This window comes from Galleria mellonella, unplaced genomic scaffold (genome assembly GCF_026898425.1).
Source record: "Galleria mellonella isolate WM207_F2 unplaced genomic scaffold, CSIRO_AGI_GalMel_v1 utg36, whole genome shotgun sequence".
Lineage (NCBI taxonomy): Eukaryota > Metazoa > Arthropoda > Insecta > Lepidoptera > Pyralidae > Galleria > Galleria mellonella.
The window spans coordinates 6,220,059-6,232,871 of NW_026442086.1; the positions used below are offsets into that span (position 1 = coordinate 6,220,059).

The 12,813-nt window shown below is 34.0% G+C and overlaps 1 protein-coding gene across 1 annotated transcript in view; it reads left to right on the forward strand.

Moving 5' to 3' along the window:
- Positions 1 to 849: 849 nt before the first annotated feature.
- Positions 850 to 12,813, forward strand: part of LOC113514693 (receptor-type guanylate cyclase gcy-1) — an 89,776-nt gene continuing 77,812 nt past the window's right edge. The window contains exon 1 of the mRNA XM_052897464.1: positions 850 to 1,027. Within this exon, the coding sequence (XP_052753424.1) occupies positions 1,024 to 1,027 (4 nt within the window). The 5' untranslated portion in view covers positions 850 to 1,023. The remainder of the gene's footprint in view (positions 1,028 to 12,813) is intronic.

Here is a 12,813-nt window from a genome sequence, read left to right on the forward strand (position 1 = left end):
CGATGGGGTTTATTTCTGTTTTGATCTCAATTGATCTCAATAGCTTGATACTTTTTATAAGTAGCCATTTCGTTTTACTTAAAGGATTTCTTATTTGCGTTCGTATTAAAGTGTATTGGAGTTCTCAAAGAACAAAACAACCGTTTTCAAGTGATTATTTAAACAATTCTCTGATAGCAAATTAAAATTTCTAACATGCAAAAACATTTTTATTAAGCTAACACTGAAAATTTAAATTTAAAAAGCAAATATTCATTTGAAGACTTCAAAAGCAAAATATGAAGTAGTGCAAAATGTTTCTTGGATAATATTTATATAAAACTTTCTATGATTAATATTTATTTTGCTGTGAGAGCAGTTTTTGAAGAGGGACAAATTTTTCGCGGCTGTACTCGTTTCGTGTACGTGCATGAACGTCATTAGCATTCCCATAGAATTGCATACATTTTGCTCACCCATTATCTATAACATAATGGGAAAATGTACAATATAATTCTATGCTATACAATACGAAAGCGTTCCCTAATGTTATAACTATATGATGTAAGCTTGACCTAGTTTAGATACAAAATTTAATACCTACTACATCTCGCTGACATGTACTATTTCCTCGAACAGTTACTAAAACATACTATATAAGTATTTATGTATATACAAGCAATGTTATACAAATATCAAGTACCGACGTACTGGCAGGTTATAATTTTTGAAACAAATAAAACACCAAAGTCCACAATAAAACTACTATTTACTATTTAGATGTGGAGCGATTATCACGAATTCAATGCGCAGGCCAGTCAGTGTGAAATGAGCCTTAGCTTTCGGTTTATTCTTCAGTAGCGAGATTGACTCTGTAGGGGATGCTCGCATCCCCTAAACAAAATATACGGAGTGAAAATATATCGCGCGAAGAAAAATATACATGTTCTATTTTCAAAATTTAATAATTGAACTATATTTATATTATACATTATTTTATATTTATGAAGAAATATAGTTTTGGTAATTATTAAAGATATTATTATGGGTGAGTTCTAATTGCATTAGTATATTGTTCATACAGAGATGAACGAATTATGATGGATAATTGATGATGAATGAAAAGTGACCGATACGCAATTTGCTCGATCCAAAGGTAAATATTTCAAATTATTTCTTGTTATTTCTATTCGGAAATTGTAGCTTACTTACAAAGTATATAACTGATGAATTTTTTATATAAAAATATAATATTATAGACAAATATATAATATTAAAGACAAAGTTGATATCTTTTCAAAACAAGAATAAGCCCTGGCAACTTTTTTTTCTATATACTACTGAGAATGGTAAACAAGCTGACGGCCCACCTGATGGAAAGTGGTAACCGTCACCTATAGACATGAGCAGTACCATGAACATAACAGAGTTTACTGTCTCGCCCATAATACCCCCCAAGCGTTGCCATTCCTGAGGACTCAGGTGTTATACCTCTGTACCCTGTAAATTCACGCCATATCCCACCCTTCAAACCGAAACACAGCTATGCAAACACAACTGCTTTACGGTTGAAACACGAATGGGACAGAGGTACTCAAGCAATCGACTTTTGTACAAAGTCTCCCTCTGGTAGAAAACTGCAAAATATATTATCAAATCAGTTCAAAATTAGAACAGATATGAATAATAGAGATGAAATTAAAAACTCCTATTTTAAACTCATTTATTTCAAATATTAAGGTACAATTTACAATTTTTATAATTTATATTCAACGAAAAAATAAAAAAATAAAAAATTGTTATTGTATTATAATAACGCCTCCCACTGTAAAATCTTAAAAGCATATTAATAATACAAGATTGCCTCCCGTAATTTTAAACTTGCCTAAGTAAAGACAAGTATAAGACTAAATATTTGGCAGCGAGAATCAGTCAAAATAACAGTGTTGAATGAATGGAAACTCTTTAATATTCTTTTCAAAGAAGGATTAATTAAATATGTACATAAGGAAAAAATCAACATTATAAGAAGCAGATAAAGCAGCGACAAAAGGCGACCCTGTTATATAGCTCGTTTCAATAGAATTTAATGAAAATCTAAACAAACAAATAAATGACTCGACTATAATACCGTCTGCTGATATCCAATAACAGTAATAATATAAAATCGAATATTTAATAGAATTACTCGATTTGTAACTAAGTGTAGTATGTCCTAGTAATCCTCTCTCTAGGGTGGTTTTGCTAGTAGTTGCCACGGTTGTGAACCGCAGTTAGGCTTTAGAGATGTTTTAAGAGGGACGCTGCTGACTATCCCTCGCCCTCCTCAGTCGCCTCTTACGACACCCACGGGAAAGAAACGGGTGGCCTATTCTATGCACACAGAGTATGTACTCGTAATATAGCGTAATATCTAATGTAAACACCCATTAGCTCTTACTATGTTCGTATATAAAAATATATTATAATTAATAATTATAATACACTTTCTGCTCTTATCTTTTTTTATCGTGATCCATCACCAGCAGCATTGGGTTTGCTGGAAGAAATCTCTATTGGAGATAAGCTCGCCTTTGTGCACTATTATGTTTGTTATTACATTTTAATAACCGTTTGTATACAATAAAGAATAAAGAATGTCTTTCTTCTTCGTTCACAAATCATTCTTTCATTTCTGGACTCGCTCTTCTTTTATGCTTGCTTTTATATCATCTTTCACACAGTCCATCCACCTTTTCTCCGGTAGCTCCCTTCCTTTATATGCATCCACTTTCATATTTCATTTCTTATCATCCGGAATGAAAATTGTATGGAACGTCTAATTGTCCAAGAGTCGGTACAAGCAAACGTTCTCGGAGTAGATCGCCAATACGATGCTTTGACCTCAGCAAAATAGCCACACTGTAGTCTATTGTGGAATGCTCTCGCTCGGCTGTCAGCAGAAGCAGACGGAGACGCATTGTGAGCAACTCAATCGCGAAGGAGGGCCTCCAACCACCAATAAAAACCACGATCACTCTGTCAAGAGTGTACGACAGACGAGAGGGACTTTCATATGATGCACCTTTCTTAAAACATGACTTTCATTGATATGCATGACATGATCATACGAATTACCTAATATCATAACAATGATGAGAGGATTCTAAATAATGGGATCTAACAGCCCCATTCTAGCCTATTGCTAGAATGAAGAGAGAGAGAGGAGAGAACCCTCCACACGTTTCTCCCCAGAGATCCAACCAAGTTAATTCTTGTTAAATTCGTCACGATGGACTAACTGACCTGCTTTCATTCTCACCTGTCATCTCTCACTGATTCCCCACCAGCGTATACTGATAGCGCAAGCGGGCTGACCATTCCATTCTCCCTCATCCAAATACCATAATAATGATGACGATATGAATTAACTAAATACCCATGCATTTAATTAGTTCATTTAGTCATCATTTCAGCCATTATCTGTCCACTGCTGGACATATATTTCCCTCACATAGGGAACGGTCCTAAGCCATCTGCATCCACTGACTCCCTGCAATGCATTTAAGGTCATCACTCCATCTAGTGAGGGGTCGTCCTACACTGCGTATACCTTGTACGGGATCGCCACTCAAGAACTTTTCTTCCCTGTTCGTTGTCGCTTCTTCAAGCTATGTAACTTAGTCAATTTATATGACTATCACTAAATAAATTGCCTTATTTGTTTACATTTAAAAGTATAATTGAATTCATGTAAAATTTTGTGATAATCATGAATAATATTTCCTTACATTGTCCCTGTTTGCGTAATTCTGTAACAGAATATTGTAAATTGTGATCAGACTACATACATATAGAAATACACAGATAAATAATTTAGGGTATAACTAGATTTATTATAAAGTAGTGCTTCCCGAAGCTTCGTCCACAGTATATGTTTTAAGTTAGGATATAGCCTACACTACTAAATTTCCATTTAAATTGATTGGAAATTTAGTACAAGAGCGAATGAGTAACAAAGGTACAAATATATATATATATATATATATATATATATATATATATATATATATATATATATAATTTTTAAATATTATTTCTATCCCGGTTAGTTAACATATCGGTCATACCAACGAAATCACGGGTAAATGTATAAAGATCTGATATCTATAAATATATCCCAATAACCTAACAAATATTCTCTGGAACCTTCCGACACTGTCCTGGTTGTTTCAAGTTACTAACTCGATTCAATAAAAAGTTATTGCCCTACAAACAGCATTGAACATGTATTTCCATGCTAATCTAAAAATATAGCATGGGGGAAAGGGATTGTTAGTAATGGATAATAACAGCCCCATTGGTAGCAATACACCCTATCAGGTCGACCTCCACGTGGTTCCCCTGGAAACCATTGTAGTTAATTCTTGTCGAATTCTGCACGCTGGGCCGACTGACCTGCCTTCATCCTCATCTATTATCTATCGCTGGTGCCTCGCAAGCGTATACCAATAGCGCAGGCGGGGTTACCATTCCATTTTCACCCATTAAAAAAAAACATATAAAAACTTATGATTTCTTCTCAACCGACTTCAAAAGATAAAAGGTTCTCAATTCGATTGTATTTTTTATGTTTGTTACCTCATATCTCCATTAGTTTTACACCGCTTTGAAAAATTCTTGTTTTATCTGAAACCATATACGTATAGTTTAATGTCATTGAATTTTTTTTGAAATGGATTCAGTGGTTTAGTTTTTAAATAAGAAAACTGAATTTGTCATATTTGAAGTTGGTTTTATGGGGCATAATCTTTAGTTATCTTTATATTTATAGCACATCTACAGTAAAGAACATTTTCTTCCATGAATGTTCAGCTTCTGACATGACTCTTTGCCAAAGGTTGTCTCAAGAAACAGCAGCACGATACTTTTAAATAAAACTCATCAATGAATGAATGTATGAATTTAACTCACTCGCTTAGGATTCTGTACATAAATATAAGATAAAATGACCCTTATTGTATATTTTGTACAAAACAAACACCGAATAGTTATTATTATCGAATTTTAATTCGTAATTTCACACCACAATTTTGGTTAAAATCTCGACCGAATAACTAAGTTTTTTTTATACAACTTAGAATGGCAAACAAGCTGACGGCCCACCTGATGGAAAATGGTAACCGTCGCCTATAGATATGAGCAGTACCATGGACATAACAGAGTATACTGTTTCGCCCATGATATCCCCCATGCGTTGCTATTCCTGAGGACTCAGGTGCTATTCCTTTATACCCAGTAAATTCACGCTATATCCCACCTTTCAAACCGAAACACAGCCATGCAAACACAACTGCTTCACGGTTGAAACACGAATGGGACAGAGGCCTAAGCTGGTAGATCGTGGAGTACCTCAGGGTTCGATACTCGGGCCACTTCTTTTTATTATTTATTGTGCTGACATTGAAAATGCAATAAACTATTGTAATTTTCATTGTTACGCTGATGATATACAAATTTATATCTCTGGAGCCCCCGCTGCGATTACTGACGCTGCTCATAAACTTAATAAGGACTTGGAGAAAATTGCTGCCTGGTCACAAGAAAATGCATTGGTTATTAATCCCAACAAAACAAAATATAATCGACTTTTGTACAAAGTCTCACTCTGGTGTTTTTGAAGACTTTTTTAATGATTTTATTGTTAAAAAAATCCAAATTACTCATTATATTTTAATTATATTTTACCTATTTAAACAATGCTTCAATTTTGAATATGGAATCCGAAGATTAACTTTACTGTTTATCTCTTTAGCTAAATTTCTCTTCACGTATGTATGGATACAATTCATTTGTTCGAAATTATCATTTCAAGCACACAGAACTGTGGCATTTACTGGCAGCTTCCGCTACTATTGGAACAACATCCCGCCACCATTTAGGGACTACAAATTCGGGACCAGAAATTTTTAGTCATGTAATGATTTTTAATATTTTTTTTTCCATGTTTCTCTTATTAATATTTTCTTTTTTTTTCGTCAGTTAAAATTATATCAAATTATACTCTTGAACTATTTACATTATTTTTATTATACACACACTGAGACAATCACCAAAAATATTACTCTTTTTATTTTGGTAAAAAAGGAAAATCATCATCTTGAACATGTTCGACCTTTTTGTATCAGATCACACATAATAACACAATTATAAATCTTATGTTGTTTTATGTATTATCTATTCTTATGTACATGTTGTGTGTGATTAGTAACAAACAAATAAACGATCTATCTATCTATCTATCTATCTAGGTACCCAAGCAATCGACTTTTGTACAAAGTCTCACTCTGGTGTTTATGAAGACTTTTCTAATGATTTTATTGTTAAAAAATTCCAAATTACTCATTATATTTTAATTATATTTTACCTACCCGATTAAGTCTGTTATTCAATATTATTCTTTGAATGACAGACTTTTAACATATTCGTTATTAGTATATAGATATTGCAGCTAAAATATATAGGTATTGCTATATATTACCCCACTCCTAATAAAACACTTTTTTTTTCGTAAATACATACATATTACACGTAGAAAATATCCAGACTAATACAAACAGTTATATTGAAATTAACTTTTATTGATACAGAATCTCTACAAAAGTCGTGAATTGTACTCACATTAGTTCTGGTTTTTTTGTTATTCGATCTAACTTCATAACAGCTTTTTTGCAAGTCCCACCATCTTATGAATTCACCCCGCGGCCATTTTCCTTTATTTCCTTCCTTTCTATCCATTTATTTCTAACTGTAATTAACATCTTTTGTTGACTTTACGGGTAGGAATAATAATATGTTAAACATTTTTTATTAGAATTTTATATCTTAAGTAACATTTGATTTTATGTTTGATCTTGGGCGGCGGTAGTCACTTACCATCAGGTGAACCGCATGCTCGTTTGCCCCCTGTGTTGTAAAAAAAAAAAGAACTATAAAAAAAATTATGCTACTTACAATGGCAAAGCTGACGACCTACCTGATCGAAAGTGGTAACCGTCTCCTATAGACATGAGCAGTACCATGGACATAACAGAGTATAACTGTTTCGCCCATGATACCCCCCATGTGTTGCCATTCCTGAGGACTCGGGTGTTATTCCTCTGTACCCTGAAAATTCACTGTCTTCAATATATAATCGATTTTTAAAAGCCTTTCACCTATCCATCATCGGCATCATCATATCTACCCCATTAAGAAAAGCCTTGCCAGTAGTTGCCACGTTTGCAGGCGGATTGACAACCGCAGTGAAGTTTTAATGATGTTTTAAGAGGGACGCTGTTGCCCGTCCCTCGGCTCTCAGCTCCTTTAGTCGTCTCTTACGATACCCACGGGAAAAGAAGGGGTAGCCTATTCTACGCTGGGACCACACAGCAAAAGATAGTTAAAATATTTTATTATTTATTTTGACTTTACTTGTGTTTTAAGTCGTTCACTCGCTTTTTATTTCAACCGATACACGCTCGAGCGGGCATAGAAAATAAAATATCTATCGAGTTGAACTGAAATGAAGACATTCAAATGTTGTCGTTGTATAAAATTCAAAATATTTCTTTTTTTATTCGTTAGTACATATATGTGTACATGGTGGACTTAATGCTAAAAGCATTCTCTCCCAGCCAACCATAGAGAAGAGTCAGAATACACGAATGCGATACTAGTAATTATTAATACACATACATACTAAAATTACATGTCATCATCACATCAGCTTCTAACTGTCCAATGTTGAGCATAAGCCTCCTCCCATTGCCAGCAGTTGCCACGCTTGGCAGGCGAATTGGCAATCGTACTCAGGCTTTTTATGTTTTAAGAGGACGCCGTTGTCTATACTTCGCCCACCTTAGTCGCCTCTTACGACACCCACGGGAAAGGAAAGGATGGCCTATTCTATGCCCGGAACACACGGGTACACGGTTGTCTTAAAAAAAATTCTTTCAGCAATAAAGCCGCCTTACTGTACTTATACAACTGTATCGTTACATTTATTAGTTGTCTTGCGTATTCTCTATATTGTATAACGCAAATAAAGTATAAATGTTCATAAATTCATTCAAAGTTGCCATTATGTTAAAAATAATTTAAATTCTCGCGATGCGCTAAATTGTGCCTTACTGCAAAGCCCCTTTAATGCCGTTCCAGTAAATTGAGTTTTAGCAATTATAATAACAATTATGTAACTGGCAACTCATTTCAGTTAAGCCAGTATTTATTATAATTCTTGATCCCCATAAGTAGTTAAAAATGGAATGCTTCTACTGTTTATCTGCATTTTATTTTTAAATTATAACATAAATTTCCTCAAAAATGAGGTTTCTTCAAGATCGAAAACGCGCACGGTACACCCCTAGTATTAATGGATGATTATGGAATGGTAACCCCGCACGTGCTATCGGTATACGGGCGCCAGTAGAAGATGATAGGTGAGAATGATATATATATATATATATAGGTCATTCGGCCCACCATAATGAATTCGACAAAAATTAACCATGATAGTTTCCAGGGAGAACCGCGTGGAGGTCGACCTAAGAGTATATTGCTAGCACTGGGGCTATTAGACCTCATTACTAACAATCCCTTCCCCTGGTACCCCTAGTATTGCAGACTTTCATAGGCTGCTTTAATCGTTTACCATCAGAAAAACTAAACTACCTGTTGAAAACCATTATTGAGGTCATTGAGCATAGTATTTAAGTCCACCAGATTCCGCCATGATTACTATGTCATCGGCAAATCGACGGGATATGATGTGAAAATTACAAAGTAAGAACTAATGTATATGTTACTGTAAAAGTTTGAACATTGATAAATATTAAGTTTAACTTTAAATATAAGTTTAGTAAATCTTAGGATTTACTAATATGAGTTGGTGATTTTATACATATGTTTTGTTACAAAAATTTCTTAATATTAATAAAATTAAAAGTATGTCTATTTTTTTTTTACATTTACATTTTTTACATTTATTTTTTTTTAAATATATTTTTTTTTTTAATTTACTACAAGTTTTTCAGTAACAGACATGATATTTGGACACATTTGGTGCGCGGTGTTCGTAATCAGAAAGTTTCTTTTTTTAATGGATGATAATGAGAATGGTAACCCCGCCTGCGCTATCAGTATACACTGGCGAGGCACCAGTGAAGGGTGATAGATGAGGATGAAACAGGTCAGTGCGCCCACCGTGACGAATCTAACAATAAATCAGTCACGATGGTTTCCAGGGGGAACCACGAAGAGGTCGACCTGACAAGGTATATTGCTAGCAATGGAGCTACTAATCCTCATTACTAACAATCCCTTCTCCCCCAGTAATCAGAAAGTTAGGTTAGGTTTGGTTTTGCTGAAATTATGATCATAAAATTATTTTCTTTCATAAAATCCTTACATTTGCCAACTGTGGTTGGTTAATTCTAATATTGAATGGAATTTAGTACACACAGTTTGCATTCAGGATACATACTTAATACACAGGATGTCTTATGTACCGATTCACGTGGGAAAAGTAATAAATAAAATAAATAAATAAATATATACGGACAAATCGCACAGATTGAGCTAGCCCCAAAGTAAGTTCGAGACTTGTGTTATGGGATACTAACTCAACGATACTATATTTATAATAGATACATATATAGATAAACATCCAGGACCCAGGCCAATCAGGAAAAGATCGTTTTCCATCATGACCTGGCCGGGGATCGAACCCGGGTCACAGTATATAGCTAGTTTAATATAATATTTTATTCCAATTATCAATAGAAAACATAATTTATTTCATTCAATTTCTATTCAAGCCTTCTCAGAATAAATGTATCAATATACATTATCAGATATCGAAATTACTGTTTACGAGTAAGTACTTATCAGAATAAGTTCTCTGTATTATATTATTAATATTATACTTTCATACATTTATACAATATGTAAAAACCTCAGCAACACTTTATACTTTATTTAGATATTACGGTATAGCTTTTTGTGTACATATATAAAGGCATCTTTTAACCGCGACTTTGCTCACGTGACCGGGATATGTTTACTGAAAGGGATAAAATGTAGCCTGCTCTTTTCCATCCCACACACTACATGTAGTATATCAAATTTCATAATGATAAGTTAAACTGTCCAGGCGCAAGAAATTAATAAAAAAAACTCACTTTCACATTTAATGGATGACAATGGAATGGTAACTCCGCCCGCGCTAACGGCTATACGCTGGCACCAATGAAGGATGATAGGTGAGAATGAAAGCAAGTCAATTAACCCATCGTGATAAATACACCTGGAATTCAGCATGCTGGTTTCCAGAAGGGACCACTAGGCGGTCGACCTGACAGGGTATATTGCTAGCAATGGAGCCTTTAGTCTCCATTATTAATAGTCTTTCCTCCTACCCCTGTTTGTACCATTAGTAAATAGTCAGTTTAGTATACTATCAGACTTTATACAATAGTTATTAACGATATAACAACCTAAAAAAAACATTTTCTGACGCAAGCTATTTTGTTTAAAAACTCTGTATTTGATTTTTTATTTGTGATTCTCTAATACATAGAAGACACTCATACCAAGTTCACATCCTACACACATATTGTATAATAATAACACATAAGTTCACCCTTTGTTACAATTTAACATGCAAAGTAAGCCATCTGGGAGTGACGCTCTGTAAACTTAGCGGCCGATGGCCTAAACAAATTTAGGACGGAGATTTCCCATTTCCATGAGTTTAAAACGTTAAGAGCGTTCATACTTGAACCTACCGAAGCGTGTCAACGTCGCATTTATCCGTCAATATTCCAAAATAATTAAATATGAATTATACAAGAGGGAGACTTTATTCAAAAGTCGTTTGCTTGAGTACCTCTGTCCCATTCGTGTTTCAACCGTGAAGCAGTTGTATTTGCATGGCTGTGTTTCAGTTTGAAGGGTGGAATATGGCGTAAATTTACAGGGTACAGAGGAATAACACCTAAGTCCTCAGGAATGGCAACGTATGGGGGGTATTTGCCATTTTAAGTGGCATAAAAAAACATTTTTCAATGTTTCTGATTGATTATTTAAAAAATGCTCTACTACCGAACTGAAACGTTAATCACGCACTATCTATTCTTATTGAACTACCATCGAAAAATTGAATTTTGATGACAAAAATGTACTTGAAAAGTTCCATAACAACATAAGATGGGTGCAAATGTTTTAGTGGTAAATTTATATGCAACGTATTCTATAATTAACGATTTAATTCGCTGGCACAGCACTTTTTAAATGATTAGTCGGAAACTTCGAAAAATAATAAATTGTTTGTGTAAATTGACAAATAGTTGCGCTGTTGCCACACTTCAACAAGCAAAAGTTACGAACGCTCTTAAGTTATAATGATTAACCGACCAACGAAAGGAAGTTCCCTATTCGACTGTATTTTTGTATGTATGTGTGTCTATGTGTATACACAATACCAGAGAGATTGTTCGGATTGATACCTGCTGCTGATATTCACCATCGTACAACCCGCCACAAACTAAAATTTCATCCCAACCATATGGACGAGTGGCGGTCCTCCACCGTGCGTTTTTCAAGGCACTTTCTCCCACGCACAACCACTCTTTGGAATCAACTTCCAGCAGCAATATTTCCGAACCGATACGACAACATAACCTTCAAAAAAAGAGTATATTCCTTTTTAAAAGGGCGGCAACACACCTGCAATGCCGTTGGTGTTGTGAGTGTTTATGGGCGGCGGTAGTCACTTACCATCAGGTGAGCCGCATGCTCGTTTGCCCCGTGTTGTAAAAAAAATATCTCTTCCAAATTAATCTACATAAACACCTATATCTCACCCATGTCTCCATCGTAAAGCAGCAATTTGACTACTTGTTTCGATTTGAAAGTAGATTGTATAACAGTGAAATTATAGGGTATGGAGCACTATAATATAATAAAAAAAAAGTATTTACCACCTATAGTTGAGAGCAAGAGATTACACCTCATCAGACCGACCTTTACGCGGTCTTCTATGAAAAGTGTTGTGGTTCTTTTGAATTCGCCACGTTAGGCTTACTGACTTGACTTCGTCCTCATTTTTCGAACCTCTACTGAATCCATATTCATTGATAAAAAAAAATTACCATAGTTTAAGTTCCGTTCAGTTTTTTTTTTATACCATGAAAGTGGCAGCTCTGGGACTAGATTATGTTATTTAATATGACGATTATGTGGAAGTCTGTTTATAATTATTTATTACACCAACAGTTTAATTTATATGTAAAGAATCAATGAACACAATTCATTCAGGAAATAGTTGGACCCTTTCAGTTGCAGACAATAGATAAATTTATTACTAACATAAGACCATTTTGTTGCCAAGCCGTTATAAAATATTTTTTTATTACAATAAGGAAAAGTAGAAGCTCTTTATAAGATGACTTTTGGTGTGGTTCCATGGCAAACGTCCAAATGTAAACCCATAAGTTCGTTGTATATTTTGTTGTAAGTCCTCTGTTATTTATCCGATTTGTTTTCAAACTTAGTGAAAAATATATATATATATATATATATATATATATATATATATATATATATATATATATATATATATATATATATATATATATATATATATATATATATATATACATATATATACTAAAAATATCCTATGTTTTAAGTTAGGATATAATCTGCCCATGTACCAAATTGTATTGTATGAAAGAATGACAAAACATCTATCCATGTATCCTTACAAAATTTCATATTTATCATATTATTAGAATTAGTAAGTTATTTCCCGGG